The sequence below is a fragment of the Coregonus clupeaformis genome, unplaced genomic scaffold (genome assembly GCF_020615455.1).
Source record: "Coregonus clupeaformis isolate EN_2021a unplaced genomic scaffold, ASM2061545v1 scaf0385, whole genome shotgun sequence".
In the NCBI taxonomy this organism is placed as follows: domain Eukaryota; kingdom Metazoa; phylum Chordata; class Actinopteri; order Salmoniformes; family Salmonidae; genus Coregonus; species Coregonus clupeaformis.
The window spans coordinates 65,315-82,166 of NW_025533840.1; the positions used below are offsets into that span (position 1 = coordinate 65,315).

The 16,852-nt window shown below is 44.4% G+C and overlaps 1 protein-coding gene across 1 annotated transcript; it reads right to left on the reverse strand.

Annotated features, from left to right (window-relative positions):
• Positions 1–6,596: 6,596 nt before the first annotated feature.
• On the reverse strand, positions 6,597–16,292 carry LOC121548294 (AFG3-like protein 1). Its single transcript, XM_041859724.2, has 17 exons — positions 16,046–16,292; positions 15,043–15,130; positions 14,841–14,909; positions 14,602–14,720; positions 14,061–14,210; positions 13,820–13,894; positions 13,412–13,536; positions 12,872–13,142; positions 12,442–12,579; positions 12,019–12,172; positions 11,704–11,811; positions 9,955–10,080; positions 9,332–9,442; positions 8,891–9,006; positions 8,539–8,739; positions 8,257–8,451; positions 6,597–8,030 (listed from the first exon to the last, which is right to left on the reverse strand). Exons 1-17 carry the CDS (start codon positions 16,172–16,174, stop codon positions 7,785–7,787), a joined length of 2,421 nt encoding a protein of 806 aa, XP_041715658.1. The 5' UTR covers positions 16,175–16,292; the 3' UTR covers positions 6,597–7,784.
• Between the last annotated feature and the right edge of the window lie 560 nt (positions 16,293–16,852).

Sequence of the window (16,852 nt, forward strand, 5' to 3'; positions counted from 1 at the left end):
ATGGCATTGTTGAATACTTGTTTCCTTTTGGCTTGAAGAGCATTCTAGAGCGTGCATTATTTCCTTATAAAGCAAGGTATATTTGCACGGTAGAATTCAATGGCTATAGTTCATTCTTACATGTTCTATGTTTGAGCTGCTTTTGAAAGCAAAAGTCGAATTGAAACATTATTGGCCTTGTTGAATTTGATTTTCATAATGGCAAACTAGGACTGATGGTTTGGTTAGCTAAACCAAAGATGTTTAACTAAACCAAGATAGACCACTGCCTGTCCTTTCCAATGGGAACAAATGAGTCATAGTGGGCAGAACAAGCAAGGAGGTGGGCAGAGCCAAGCACGCGCTAGCGAGGTCCTATTGGCGCGTTCTAGCATAAATCTGCATATTTCCGTTAGGGAACGCCTACTCTGCGAAGTGCGCGTGTGCAATAACTCATTTCGCTTTTGCACTCCTTCTACATAGCATGATTTTTAAAAACTTTTGTGAAGGGTAAAGTCTGCAAAACTTAGTCCACTCTGTTCATAGCAGATTCTAGTTTTGGGAACAGAAAACTGTATTCAGAGCAAATGTTTCATTGATGAGAAAATTTGCAGAATGTTGGCCAAAATTCATCTCGTTCCATCTTCTCCCACTGCCCGCCAGTGGGCTTCCTCTCACTAACATATTTGGTAGTGAGTGGAAACGCCATTCGAATGCTTCACATTTATACATCCAGTGAAATATCTGTTTCATTGTTCTATCTATGGCTAAACTACCAAGTATGTTGGTTTGGTTACCACGGCAACTACTGTAGCCATCTAGTAAACTTGCTACTTCAGTGGATGTTCAACATATTTCTACCGGCAAATTAACACATTTCTAGCAGCAAATGTGTTAAATTATAGCCATGGTATAAAAGTGACTCGGGGCTCTGTGCGTTCTCTGGAAAATTATGCAATTCCAGTGGAAGGCCAAAGTCCTTCCCCCATTCCCCCTCTCCTTTCTGTGAATCCACAATGTTTGGCATGAAAACAACCTAGGAGTTGGCTATTCAGCACAAACATATCTGGGCCAGGCTACTGTATCTATGGAGCATATATGGACATTTTGCCCAGTCACTCAGCTGCTGTACCCATCAGAAGGAGTGGAGGGGAGTTGGAGCTGGCAGGTGGTGTGACAACAGAACAGACGATAGTTTCATCTGTCTTCCTTCCCCACCAAGATGGTATGTGCCACAGAGGTGTGGCGGGTAGAATATAGGGCAAGGCAGTTAGACACCATGAAGGCTCTGCCAACACATAGGAGTGATACTGCTGCAGCCATAATAGTGACACATGATAAACCTGTATTTGCGCTTGTGGCTAGTTGAAAGGGCAAGGAGTGATACAGGTTATATGTTTCACATCCCCTTTGTGAGTAGAATGAGGGAGAGGGAAGTCTGTTTACCAGCACCTGTTACAGACACCATCACACATGTATAAAGGAACCACAGGAGGCTGCTGAGGGGAGGACAGTTCATTATAATGGCTGGAATGGAGTAAATGGAATGGTATCAACAACATGGACCATGTGTTTGATGTGTTTGATACCATTCCATTTATTCCGTTACAGCCATTACTATGAGCCCGTCCTCCCCAATTAAGGTGCCACCAACCTCCTGTGATAGGAACACAAAGAGGCATGGACTGTGTACAGGTAACTGCCAAAATAAAGGAAACACGTGAGTAAATGAGGGATACAAAGTATATTAAAAGCAGGTGCTTCAACATAGGTGTGGTTCCTGAGTTAATTAAGCAATTAACATTCCATCATGCTTAGGTTCATGTATAAAATTGCTGGCCATTATTTTTGGCTACCATCCACAGGGCACGGGTGCTCACTGAATGGTTTGATTAGCATTAAACGATGTAAACCATATGCCATGGCCATCTCAGTCACCAGATCTCAGCCCGATTTAACACTTATGGGAGATTCTGGAGCGGCGCCTGAGACAGCTATTCCACCACCACCCTATTACAGTTTTTTCTGAATGCTTAAGCGCTAATCGTGATTCTTGTAGCACAATTTCTAAAACTATTAATACGTATAGCAAAACCACTCACTGAGTTTGCAAAACTAAAAGCACAAACACTGCTTTGCACTCAGTTTACAATTTTGTAACACACACTTTGCAAAACTGTAGGCACAATTCACTGCACAACACTATTTTTGCAGAACTTTAAACACAACTCACTGCTTACACTCAATTACCAAATTTCCAACACACTCCTAGCAAAATTATACACATGTATGGCTATCATTAACACTATTTTGCCAACTGTCTGGCACACTTGCACATGTGAAAACTGTTGTAGATAATTAGTTCACTTTGCAATCAGCCTAAGCACTATAAATAAGCCACAGGTAAGCTGTCTGTGTGGAGTACAATGGAAGGAGCAGTAAGAGGGAGAAGAGGGAGAATCAGAGGAGGCCGAGGAGGCCGAGGGAGAGGACGTGGAGTTGAAGAAGTTGGAGGAAGAGGACGTGGAGTTGAAGAAGCGAGAGGGTTAGAGGGAAGTTAGAGGAAGAGGACAAGGAGGAGCAAGAAGAGGACGAGGAGGGGAAAGAGGAAGGGTAAGAAGAGTAAGAAATAGAATAACTGATGACATCAGAGCTACAATAGTGGACCATGTCATCAACCATGGGATGACCCTGAGGGAAGCTGGCCAACGGGTTCAGCCTAATTTGAGCCGCTACACTGTGGCAAGCATCATTAGGACATTTCGAAATGAGAATCGGTAACTACTTTGTAGCACTGCCATACTCTAATGAGAAACACAACAGTACCATACATGCAAAAATACTGAAATTGTTACTTTACAGAATTGCTAGACGTCCAGATGTTGGGGGCAGAGGAAGAATGTTCACTCCAGAGCAAGAGACCCATATAGTGAACATGGTGATTGCCAATAATGCAATAAGACTGCGCGAAATACAGCAGCGCATAATTGATAATGACACCATCTTTCAAAATATACACAGTGTAAGTATTTCTGCACTAAGTCGTGTACTTGCGCGCCACAGAATAAGAATGAAGCAAATTTACAGAGTTCCTTTCGAGAGAAACACAGAACGTGTAAAGCAACTGCGATATGACTATGTGCAGGTAAGCTATAGTGTCATTGGTTCTGCATTTGGAAGTGCATACTGTAGTGCTGTGCATGGGCCTGGTGTGTTGCATTTGTTTTGTCTTGTCCAGAGAGTGATGGAACTAGAAGCAGATGCCATGGGACATGAGCTACTTTTTGTAGATGAGGCCGGTTTTAACCTCAGTAAAACCAGGAGACGTGGCAGGAACATTATTGGACACCGTGCCATCATCAATGTCCCAGGACAACGTGGTGGTAACATAACCATGTGTGCAGCTATAAGCCAAAATGGTGTTGTTCACCATCATGCAACCTTAGGCCCATACAACACTGCACACATTATTGCATTCCTGGACACCTTACATGACATGCTCACTGTTCAGAGACCAGAGCATACCCGATATGTCATCATATGGGACAATGTTAGTTTCCATAGGGCTGCTTTGGTCCGCAACTGGTTTACAGACCACCCATTCTTCATGGCACTCAACCTCCCTCCATACTCTCCATTCTTAAATCCCATCGAGGAGTTCTTCTCTGCCTGCCGCTGGAAAGTGTACGACCGTCATCCTCATCAACAGGTAGCCCTTTTACAGGCAATGGAGGAGGCATGTGGAGATATTGACCAGGCATCATGTCAGGCCTGGATACGGCATTCAAGGAGATATTTTCCCGGTGCCTTGGACTGGAGGATATCGCATGCGATGTGGACGAAATTTTGTGGCCGGACCCATAAAGACGACATGATGTAGGCTGATTGTTTTTCTTTTTTTTGTGAAATTACTATTTTGTGTTCTGACTTTGTCTTGGTTTTGATGAGTGTGAATAAACACCAATACTTTAAGTTTGGATCCTTGTATGTTTACATGACACTATGACAAAAGTATGACCTCAAATTGACATCTGTACACAGAGAAAGCAAAAGCCAGATGTGTTTTGTATTCATACCATCAGTGTGTAGTTGGCACATTGTGTGCTTAGTAAATGATGGCTTGTGTTTACTGTTTGATACGAAAACACCATTTTTAAGAAGGTGTGAAGAGTTAATCTAGCTGTGTTCGCTTTTGCAAGAGAACTACAATGTTTTGATAATTGGGTGAAAGGTTTTCTTATTTGTGTGTAGAGTTTTGCAAAAATAGCCAATAGTTACAAAAAATGTGCTTAACCAATCAGAAAAAACTGTAAGACACTATGTTAGTGTTTCCTTCACTTTGGCAGTTACCTGTACACTACTGTATATAAATCACAACAAAATCGGCCCTCTGTTCCTATGGTATGGGATTCCACATCCGGTATAACCAGTGGCACCAATACTCCTGAATTAGGTAATCCTTACAATACTGTGAGGTCAGATAACTAATAATATTACATAGATAAGCATTAACACTGGGACAAAAATTATGATTTTTATTGGTGAATGTCAGATGTTGATTAATATATCACATCACAAACTTCACATTTCTGAATGTATTTTAGTGTTCACTTTTAAATCCACACAAAAGGCTGCTTTTTGCATTGAAACAGTCATATCCACATTCCTTATAATGCTTTAAGCAAGATCACTATAGCCAAGCTGAGCCACAAGAACCAGCAGTCAGTCAAGCAGGCAGAAAAGCAGGACTGGAATTTAAACACAGTTTAGGCTACACCAAGACATCTGGGATGTACTAAAAACATTTGTATTTTTTGTATACGGTAACCCACACAACTAGGCATAGAAGTAGAAATGTACGAATCCATGAATCAATGTAGGTAATTGCGGAGTTCCAAAAACTGTCAGAAATACTGAGATTGAGTGAGGTAGTGACACCTTCATATTCGGCAGTAAAAGAAGGTAAAAAAAATAACTTTACTGCAGATCGGTACAACATCATCTCATTACTTCTCCCAAAACCCCAAATTCTGAGAGGTGAATATCAAAACCCCTCTACAGGGTTTCTCCAGGGGTGTGGGAGTAAGCACGGCTCGGCTGGCATCGCTATGGAGATATACAGTTTCATTATCCCTGTCCTAGATCTGACAAGACGGTGTCACAACACTATGGGATACCAGGGACTGGGAGAGAGAGAACAGCGGGGCACCCAACCTACTTTCTGTGAGACCCAACTGCAAATGTTAGTCCCATGTTTTCCATACACACAAAAAGCTTATTTCTCTCAAATTTGTTTACATCCCTGTTAGTGAGCATTTCTCCTTTGCCAATATAATCCATCCACCTGATAGGTGTGGCATATCAAGAAGCTGATTAAACAGCATGATCATTACACAGGTGCACCTTGTTCAGGGGACAATAAAAGGCCACTCTAAAATGTGAAGTTTTGTCACACAACACAATGCCACCGATGTCTCAAGTTGAGGGAGCCTGCAATTGGCATGCTGACTGCAGGAATGTCCACCAGAGCTGTTGCCAGAGAATGTAATGTTCATTTCCCTACCATAAGCTGCCTCCTACGTTGTTTTTGAGAATTTGGCAGTACGTCCAACCGGCCTCACAACCGCAGACCACGTGTAACCACGCCAGCCCAGGACCTCCACATCCGGCTTCTTCACCTGCGAGATTGTCTGAGACCAGCCACCCGGACAGCTGATGAAACAGGACTATTTCTGTCTGTAACAAAGCCCTTTTTGGGGGAAAAACTCATTCTGATTGGCTGGGCCTGGCTCCCAGGTGGGTGGGCCTATGCCCTCCCAGGCACACCCATGGCTGCGCCCCTGCCCAGTCATGTGAAATCCATAGATTAGGGCCTTTATTATTTCAATTGACTGATTTCCGTTGAAATTGTTGCATGTTGCGTTTATATTTTTTGTTCAGTATGTATCAATAATTACAAAAGACGTGTGAAGCTCATCTGTTGTCAGTTGACTTGAGTTATAGCAGCATTGAGAGAACATAAGTGAGAGGTGAGGTATTTTACACTAGTCATACTCAGAAATAAAGCTTGTCGGAAGCTGTTTTCCTGTGGGCAAAAGTGGGCAGGTAGAGGTGTGGCTGTTGTTTCTTTCAAAAGACTGAAAAATGACATTCAGAAGATGTGTTTTTCTTCAATTAGGCCTAGTAACAGTTTGAACCTCACAATCAGAAACAGAGGATAAAAATAAAATGACAATGTACATGTCATACATAGATTAGGGCCTGGATTTCTGAGTCACATGGCTGTTTAGTTTACTGTGACTGAAGAGAACACTTTCGCTGATATTCAATAATGTCAGAAGGTAGCAAAAACATTGAAGATTAAATGTAGCACACACGCAGGGCGGCAGGTAGCCTAGCGGTTAGAGCATTGGGCCAGTAACTGAAAGGTCGCTAGTTCGAATCCTGAGCCGACAAGGTGAAAAATCTGTTGATGTGCCATTGAGCAATGCACTTACCCTAATTGCTCCAGAGTCGCCGCTGATAATGGCAGACCCTGGCTGTGACCCCACTCTCAGGGGGAGTTGGGATTTGCAAAAAAAACATTTCCAATTCACACATGTATTAATACACATATGTGAAATAGGACAAATATTTATTATTACAATGGTGCAACGCACACGTACATAGACCTTCATGTTCCAGTCTGAAAGAAAACATCTCACTTCAAATGAAATATGTACATCAGGGATGGGCAACTTTGATGGGGGTGGGGGCCACAAAAAAATCTTAACTTATCATGAGGGGCCGCAGTTGCTCGCGGGTCTGCGAACCTACATCATCCCCCCCTCCCCCTTATGAGCAAAACATTTTAGTGGCCCCCCTCTTGACAGTGGATACTTTTTTTAAACGTTTATTCCTGCAATGCAACACGGTTTGCCATAGGGTGGAGAGAAATGTTTGTAGTTTTTAATATGATATCTGAGTGAGACTGACTAACAAAATCAATGGGGGTCTCCCGGCCGGTAGTTCGACCATGACATCGAGTTTAGATAGCTGGCCGCTAAACTAACTCTGCAATCTAAAAGAAAATAGCTGACATTGGCTAATGACAGTGACTGACATAACAGGAAAAACTGCTGATGAGCAACCAAATTTTGAAATTGCACCTTGTGTATTCTAACTTGGGGGGGGGGGGGTTGATCCAAGGGCCTTCAAAAGGGGGGCTGCCGCCAGTTGTCCATTCCTGATGTACATGATCATATATTCATAAAAATGGTGTCTGTCAGACATACTCATCCAACACACAATGAAAAGGTCAAATAATGACTTTATGAATACTATACAACTATAAAAACAATATAATTTCTCTGTGAGGAAGATGTATCCAAGGGCGACAGGATGTGACGACCATGGACCATGGTCTCTAGGGCCTTAGTGCATTCCAGGCCCTGAGCGGTCATTCTATGGTCAGGATAAAGGAGGAACATAGCACAGCAGTGAATCTCCAGGGAAGGAAAGAAGCGGCATGGTGGAGTGGATATCCTTCACAGATTGACGAATCTCATTATGCCCTGCATTCCCATATGAATTTTAAAAAGTCTACATGAGAAATTGCACAATCTAGGCTGGTGCAGCAGACCCCCTGCTGCACCCCACAACCCTCAATCTGTAGCCATCAGGGACACGGTGCAGTGTTGCCTATTTAAACCTGACACCCTCCCCTGATATCAGTCTGTCTGGGTCATGTCAAGTGCCCTCCCCTCCCCCCAACCCTATGAAGTCTCAACATGTCCCTCCAGTGGCCTGGTTGGGTGGGGGCCAGGTCAGACGTGGTGTGAGTCAAACAGGTAGAGAGCCTGTTTGCGTTGCTGCTCCTGAGGGGGCTCTTCCGTCCCCCGGTCCTTGTTCCAGTTCTTGAGGCCCTCAGGAAGGGAGGTGTCCTCCTCCATGGCCCCCGTCCCCTCCACAAACTCTTCATATGTAGACTTCTCCTCGTAGGGGCGAGGACCCAGCAGCTCCAGCATATCAGCCTTGTCCAGAACCTCCTTCTCCAGGAGACGCCTCCCCACCTGGAGGGGAAACACAGGGGAGGGGATGGAGGTTACTGCAGAGTAGACCACTTTTCAACCATGTTCTATACCTTTCTGATACACTGTCGATGCGATTGCCATCCTATTTCTCCCCGTCTTAGGGTTAGGAGATTTGGACCTCCTCTCTCCATATCGCCCTCCTCTCTCCATATCGCCCTCCTCTGTCACCATCTCTCTCCTACATATCCCTCTCTTTCCCCCTCACCTTCTCCACCACATCTCTCTTCTCAGTGATGAGCTGGTGTGTGCGTTGGAAGGCAGTGTCTATGAGCGAGCGGACCTCCTGGTCTATGAGCTGGGCTGTGGGCTCGCTGTAAGGCTTCTCCATCACCATCTCTCCCTGCCTGGGGAGCTCAAAAGACACCTGGCCCACCGCCTCACTCATCCCAAACTGAACCACCTGAGAGAGGGATCGAGGGGGAGAGCGAGAGGTTAATTAGTGTGTGTGTGTGTGTATATATGTGTGTGTGTGCGTGCATGCGTTTACCTGTGCGTAGGCAGACTGCGTGACCTTCCTGAGGTCATCCTGTGCCCCTGTGGTGATCTTCCCAAAGAAGACCTGCTCTGCCACGCGTCCCCCCAGCATCATACACATCCTGTCAAACAGCTGCTCCCGCGTGAACAGGTACTGCTCCTTAGGGAGGTACTGAGCGTACCCCAAACCCTTCCCCCGGGGGATGATTGACACCTGGGACAGGAGTGCAAACCAACAGGTAAGATCTTACATTCTGCTCAGGGTGAAATTGAGGGATAGGTAGAACAGGGACAGTAAGGACAGAGAAGAGACAGTGGGTGGGAATAAAAGGCGAGAGAAGAGAGTGGAGGAGAGGGCCGCCCACCTTGAGCAGAGGGTCAGCGTGTTCCAGGTACCAGCCCACCACAGCATGGCCAGCCTCGTGGTATGCTACAGTGGTCTTCTCTAATGGCTGTAGCACCTGGGTCTTCTTCTCCAGACCTGGGGGGAAAGGAGGGCATGTTGACAACCACTAAAAGTGTGTGTGAGTTTAAGGTCTCAAGGCTGTACTTGTGTGTGTTAGGGGAGGAGGCTTGGTTACTTGTTCAGGAGTAAAAGAGTGGCCTCACTGGCCCCAGACAGACAGACAGACAGGGCAGGAAGGTCATGTCAACACTGGCCCCAGACAGACAGACAGACAGGGCAGGAAGGTCATGTCAACACCAGTCAGTCTGACAGTTACATTCCAAAGATTAACTTCCTGTTTGAGCCTTGATCCCTGACATCCACTCTCCCCACCATCCCCTAGTCAGTGACAGTAGCTTACCTCCGATGACCCTCTCGATGGCCTGTTCAAAGTGCTTGACGTTGATAGACTCGTTAAGGTAGCGTGCTGCTATCAGGGCCGCCTCATTACACACATTGGCAATATCAGCTCCTGTAACAACAAGGGAAGATTATAGATTACCCACACAACTACCTGTAACATGACCAGGAGATACTGTAAAGGTTTATGACAAGCAGCATGATTACTTCAGGGGCTTCGAATACATACAGTATGTACTTAGCGCAGTATGTTGAAAGAACCATGTACTGTGTTCATTACGTCATTACTTTTAAAGAGATAGTTCGGGATTTTGGCAATGAAGCCCTTTTTCTACTTCCCTCGCGAGCCAATGCTAACTAGCTTAGCGCAAAGACTGGAAGTCTTTGGGTAAAGCTGGCACAAAGAAGAAGTCTTGCTAACACTAGTTAGGATTGGCCTGCAAAGCTAACTCTAACTTCCTTCCTACTGGACGCAGAGACATAAGAATGGTATCCACGAGTTCATCTGACTCTATGGAAGTAGATAAACGGCTTCATTGCCAAAATCCCGAACTATCCCTTTAAAACGCAACACAGCTAGCTGTCAACGTTCATACAGACAAACACACCTGGCCCTGCACTCACCAGTGAAGCCAGGTGTGAGGGCAGCTAGTTTCCTGGCCAAAGCTTCAGAGTCTATCCTGGAGTCCAGCTTCAGAGGCCTCAGATGGACCTTAAAGATGGACGCTCTGCCCTTTATGTCTGGTGGACCTGAGAGGAGAAGAGAAGGAGAGAGAGAATTTGAAATACAGTAGGGATAGAAAGGGAAAAAGAGGGGGATCAGGTTTGACAGGGAGGAAGTGAAACAGAGTTATGGGGATGACCACTGGCCCAGGCGGGAGAGGAAGAGGGAAAATATTTACACCCTAGAGAGTTGGCCCAGGGGAGCAGCTTGCCTCGCCTCCTATCCCTAATGGATACTGTCCCCCGGTTACATAACCTTTCAGTTTATAGAAGCTCTCACTCACGCTGCAGTTAGTTTCCATGACAGACAGAAGAATGCAGGCCAGTGAGGCCAGGCCGGAGCTGCCTACCATTGTACAGCTGGACTGGACTAGCGGGAAAATGGATCCCAGCCATCAGAAATCTCACCTCACCCACAAAGAGTACATCCACATAGCTGACATAACACGTTACTGCAATGTTGGGCACAGCTAAAATCAGACTGCTATCAACACAGATACGGCAATTAGGCAAGTTATGATAGTGCTGATGATGGCAAAAACATTTTGCACAGTCAGTGCTTTTGCCAAGAATGTGACCAAATATGTTTTTTTTTTTTATCTCTGTGCACTTATAGTTTTCACTTCTAAAATGGTTTGATTACAAGGACTAATTGTGAGGACAATTTGCATTGATGAAATGGGGTCATGTCAAATTCTAATCATGTCGGCAAGGCTGTAGGAAGTGGTTTCACTACCCAGGGAAAGGTGACAAGAAAATCCTCTGTGTATTAACCACAGTAATTTCAGACAGGGCTGTCTGGTACTAGAATATGGAGACTGGACAGTGGTCTAACATACATAGACCTGGAGTTTTTCCCTGACCACATGACCCAACTGCAAAAACTCTGGGCTCTAGTTAGAATTTATAGCGCTGAGTTTTTCCTGTTCAGGTCAAACTTTCCCTAAACACACAGGACCAGGCTAGCTCGTTGCTATGGTAATGGCGGTCAGGTCAGGAGAGGCGGGACGACACTGAACAGGCATGGCGTGCTAATGTCATGAGATAGGCCGGCCGGCTCAGGCTGGGTAATCCCTCAATACAACGCGCTGAAGATTGCTAATCCAATGACAGGGCAGAAAAGCTAATTCTGCTTGTGAGCTGTGTTGACCAGAGAGTGGATGGAGGAATAGTTGTCAGAGAGTAGAGCCAGAACAACACCAGAGCAAAGAAAGAAAGGCAAATGCCACGTTAATCCAGGGGACTGTAATCCAGGTAAACTATGTTTAATCCAGGTAAACTATGTTTAATCCAGGTAAACTTTGCTCTTTGTGTCACAGTACTGAACACACTGATAAAGTAGCCTATACTGTAGAAGTAAACAGCATTGTGTATACACTACAGCGGCTAGGTAGCAGCATCTACCCTACTCCACATACTGTGGCTTATATCTAGAATGTACTGTATATGTGAGGTACTGATAGAGTTGGACTCTGAAAGAGGGGCCAATGAATTGTCTGATAGTCTGTAACAATGGCTGTGTTGATCTGTGCTGACAGGTAGAGACAGATTAGGCCCTGCTAAAATTAGACAGTACAGTTCAAGGCAAATAAACAGTTACAGGCCACACAGATTTTACTTATAGCAATTTATGGAGTGGACTGACTGTACCTATGTAAATCTGTCTGTCGAAGCGCCCAGGTCTCATCAGTGCTGGGTCCAGGATATCTGGTCGGTTGGTTCCAGCCAAGACGACCACATTAGTGCTTGTGTTGAACCCTACAGACCCAATAGAGAAGTGATGAAAAAACAGTTGAGATTGTATGGAAGGGTCACATAATATACAGGACACAGATAACTATGGTTAATTAAACATTGAACAGTCATTGAGTGTCTTTGGGAATAATTTCCCTTTTCTGGAAAGAAAGTTGCTTCAGTTAACCACCATATTGTACCTACAGTGTAAGACCATCAAACCAGACCTACCATCCATCTCCACTAGCAGCTGGTTGAGTGTGTTCTCCTGTTCACTCTGTCCCCCAAAGTTCCCTCTGCCTCTCTTCCTGCCCACAGCATCTATCTCATCGATGAACAGGATGCAGGGAGCGTTCTTACGGGCCATGGCAAACATGTCCCTCACCTGGAAAAAAAAAAGGCATGGGTTACATTACTGGGTAGGTCCACAGTACAACAAATCAACACCGTAGCAAAGTTTTGCATGCTTATTGTATAAAACTGATGTCAATACAGTGATTCAGAGAGACACATTTATTTATTCCCATAGAGGAGTGAAACAAGTGCGTGACCTCAAAGCAAATATTTAGACAAAGAGAGGAAAAGCAACAGAAATACACCCTGTAATCCAACTGTCCCTCCTCTTCCTCCCCTCTCCCCTGGGGTAGTACTCACCCTGGCTGGGCCCACGCCAACAAACATCTCCTGGAACTCAGATCCGTTGACGGTGATGAAGGGGACATTGGCCTCTCCGGCTGTGGCCTTGGCCAGCAGGGTCTTCCCTGTGCCGGGGGGACCCGACAACACTGCACCCTGGGAAGCACATGGTCATAGCTGGTGTAAGTGGACACTCTTGTGAGTACTTGGAGGTTAGAGTGCAGCGGTGAATGAGATGCAAAGGAAATGTCTATGCAAACAAACAGCCAATTAACTATAATCTCAGCTCATCATACTGCATAGACAAATTAAACTGCACAGTGTTTTCCTGACATGGCCATGAAATTCAACATACTGCTATTTTTTCTCTTGGTGAGCATCATCCTGTACAACAGGGTTATATGAGTAGTGTTTCAGATGCTGGTATGGCTTCTAAGGAAAGAGTTACCTTGGGGATCTTGGCCCCCAGGTCCTGGTACTGCCGGGGGTTCTTCAGGAAGTTGACAAACTCTAGGATCTCCAGCTTTGCCTCTTCGCAGCCCGCCACATCCTTAAACCTCACGTCAATGTTGTCCTTCATGATCTTGGCCTTGGATTCGCTCATGCTGAAGGGGTTGCCCCGCCCACCGCCACGGCCTCCTGCCATTGGTCCCTGGCGCATGGAGAAGAGCAGGAAGCCAACCAGCAGCAGGGTTGGAAGAATGCTCATCAGGAAAGTACTAATATATATATATATATATATATATATATATATATATATATTTTTTTTTTTATTATATATATATATATATATATATATATATAAATAAATAAGAGAGAGAGAGAGATTAGCATTAATGGGCCAATAACTCTATCAACATCTCCAGGGTCAGTGAGAGTATGATAGAGAGGACCTTCAAATGAGCGCCAACCCCACAGCTCCTAATCTGAACAACATTCAAATAAAGTCTTCCTGCTCCCACAGCTCTCCATCCCTCCCATGTCTCACCCGTCACTCTCGCTTCCGTAGACCACAGGTACTCTGTGTGTAGAGTCCAGACCCATGTCCTGCTGGGCCAGCTCCAGGTTGCGTTCAAATGTTTCCACGCTGCCAATGTTGAACCACAGGTAGCTCTGTGACACACAGAGAGACAAGGGATGTGAACACACTTATAACTGTTGGCATTCCTCATTGGTTACGTTCTAAGCAAACATTATGGAACATCACCACATAAGACTAAAGAATAGAAAAGCATACATCTAAATCCAAATGCATATCTTACTAACTTGTAAACTCTCTCTCTCTATATATATATATATATATGTCTTAAATGTCCAAAGAAAGGGGGCCTATGGATAGTGTCAAAAAAAAAAACAAGGCTCCCAAATGTCTCCCCTGTGATTATTTGGTACGTACCACCTCTGACGTATTGACTCCATGCACTGGGATGACTCTGACATACTGTTTGTTGACTACCTCCAGACGTTCCACCTGTACAGAGAACACATCAGACACATCAAAGAACAAAGACCTCAGACTCACTGTTTCACACACAAACAATGACACATGCAATAATACTTTACTTATGGGTCATATAAAATGTTATTACATAGTAACTAGTGAAGAACAGTAACCTAGTATATCCCCCGTCTCTCACCAGTCCTCTGGCCAGGTAGCTATGCACAAAGTCCTTCCAGGAGACTTCCTTTCCTGTCTCTCGGAGGTAGAAATACAGGAACGCAGAGGCCATGCCGGCGAATCCGATCACGACATTGCGCATGGTCTTCTCATCCCAGGGGAAATAATTCTGTCAGATTCAGAGAAAACAATGAGAGGGGAAACAGGGTGGAAATCAACACACGCACAAGCGCACACACACAGACTGCCTCCCTCTCATGGCAACTGTCAACACCCCATTAGCAGTATGATAAAAGGTGACCCTTTATCCTCTTACACAGCAGCCCTTATAAATAGGAACTCAACTTTTTTTACTTTCCTCTCCCATCCATTACATAACAGGCTGCCAAACTAGGCATTACTGACTGATGTGTTTAGGTAGTCTCTGGTTCAGATCAGGTAGATTAAGGGGTGGAAAATCAAACATGAGTGATGACAGAGTGCTGTTGTTGTGGAGAAAACAGGCACATCTTGTTTGTTTACATGTCTGATCTGTAGGTAGCTGAGGCTTTGAAACAGACCTGGAAGCGTGTCCACCAGTCTGATTCATCCTTCCTTCCGCCTCTCCTCTCCCTCTTGCCACCTCCATTTGGCCCCCCTTCTCCTCCGCCCTGAGATTCTGGCTCTTTGGTCTTCTCATCTAAACAAGCAAATTGCCACAGGAAATTAAATCACAGACAACTGGCTGTCCATCGTTGACATCCCAGTGTTTGAACAGTGGGCCAGTAGAGACACATGGGATATAGGCCATCAGTCATACCTCCGGTCTCTTCAGATGATTTGTTGACACCAGGAGTGTCCTCACTCTTTGGAAAGAACTTCTCAAATCCTGAAGCAATTAAAACATTGAATTAGGACACAATCAAACAACAAAAATGAATTGCACAGTCAATGGTAATTGCCATGGTCATTACATGCATAGATGATAACATCAACATATTCCTGGTGTTAGAGTGATTTACCTGTTGGGGGTTTGGAACTGAGCAATCGAGCCAATGTGAAAGGGCATTGATTTAATCCCATGGCATTGATTCGTTTTAATGCGGAACACTGTGAGGAGAGAGCAGGATTGGATTAACACAGCCTACCTTGAATCTCATACTCAAAGGGGTTAAAATATCTGCATTAGGCTACTGATATTCAAGAATACACAGTTGAAGACTATTCAGATGTTATCCACTGAATATTCTAATTATGCTCCCAAACATTTAATGGGGATAGCAAACGACTTTGTTTTTATAGTTTACTCTCCTTTAGGCAGCCCCTCTACAAAACATTTTGGGGTGTGCATCATTTTAAGCCTTTTACTATTCAATTCATAAACAACACATCATGATAACTCAACCAGGCAAAATTATTATTACAGTAAATAATATTAAAGTCCTTCATAAACAGATGAACTCATTGAACTGATGTTGGGCTATAAAACCATCGATTTGGCAAAGGGCACTAGAATGTTTCACACTATTTGGATCATGGCTAGAATCATACGAAATTCTCTGAGACCGTTGCAACCGGATCCAGTTTGTCAGATTTACGTAAAACGTTTTTTTTATTTTAGCTAACCCTAGCTATTTTCCTAACCTTAACCCAATTATCCTAAAATGCTACGTTAATTATCCAACCCTGCTACGAAAAGTCAAATCTGACGTTAGTTTGACAAAAACTGGAGTGATACCTTCTAGCCATGACCCACAACTTGCTGCAGCTGAGACGCCCCCTTCCCCACAGAACGCAGCAACTCGCCTTGTTATGAAATGAATGAGGGAAAAAAGTTTCATAAACAAGGACGAGATCTTTATGCAAGAAACTATTGATGACAGAGTTCACCAAGCAAAGACAAACAAGGCTTAATCATGCATTTTTAAATATATTGTAAATCTGTCATCAATGTTGTGTGAGAACATTACATGGTTATTTTGCAAGTTGACGGCCGAAGCATTATTTAAAGAAATTACACACTACCTTTGATAATGCGCTAACGTTACTGTGGCGAAAAGTTGCAGGGATGGTGGCACAGCCTCTGCCCCAAGCCTGCACCCCGTTCCGCAGGGGCCCAACACTCACTGAAAGCAGCCCCATCATGCGAACCATATTTCGGCTGGAGCAGGCAGAGTATCCCCGCTGTTGTTGAGGTGGATCGACTCCCGAGCCTCAACAGTTTACAACTAGCTGCGATTACACCGAGTGAGAAAAACCAAGTCACCAACCTTATATAAGCCTGACGTAAAAATAATGTTTAAAAAATAACATGATTACAAATATGTATCTATACATGTATCATTGCTGTCAATCATTAGTTTTGTGAATTGTACAATGAGAAAATTCGATGAATTCGAGTTAAAGTATTTCGATTGTTATTGCATTTATGTTCGTGCATGTCCACGACCTCCTAGGGTCCTTCGAAGGACCGGACTGCTGCTTTGCGATTGGTCTATATGCGTGGAACGATAACAACAACAACAAGTGAAGCTTATGAAAATGAGGGAGTTCTATTAACCTGAGCCGCGGTGCACCGGACTATGACCCGTGACGTGAACGGGCAATAACTGTGAGGCAGGAGCGCCCCTCTTAAACCGAACAGTAATCTGCGCCGCTCGGCCATGTTGTCAACAAGGCAGCTTGGTCCAGAAATATACATCTCCTTTCCATAAAATATATGTTCGAATTTTCAAACTAGTTTTCATTGGTCAGATAAAACGTTTTTATAAAAATGAATCACTTATACATGTGAAAATACCGAATCCTACTCTTTACTCCACGTGCTTGATC

Bases quoted from the DNA above. Each gene is read 5' to 3' on its own strand.
- LOC121548294 (XM_041859724.2), bottom strand. From the start codon at position 16,174: ATGGTTCGCATGATGGGGCTGCTTTCAGTGAGTGTTGGGCCCCTGCGG. The intron at 13,537-13,819 runs GTACGTACCAAA...TGTGTGTCACAG, and splicing joins GAGTCAATACGTCAGAGGTG to AGCTACCTGTGGTTCAACAT. The intron at 13,143-13,411 runs GTGAGACATGGG...TATATATATTAG, and splicing joins TACGGAAGCGAGAGTGACGG to TACTTTCCTGATGAGCATTC.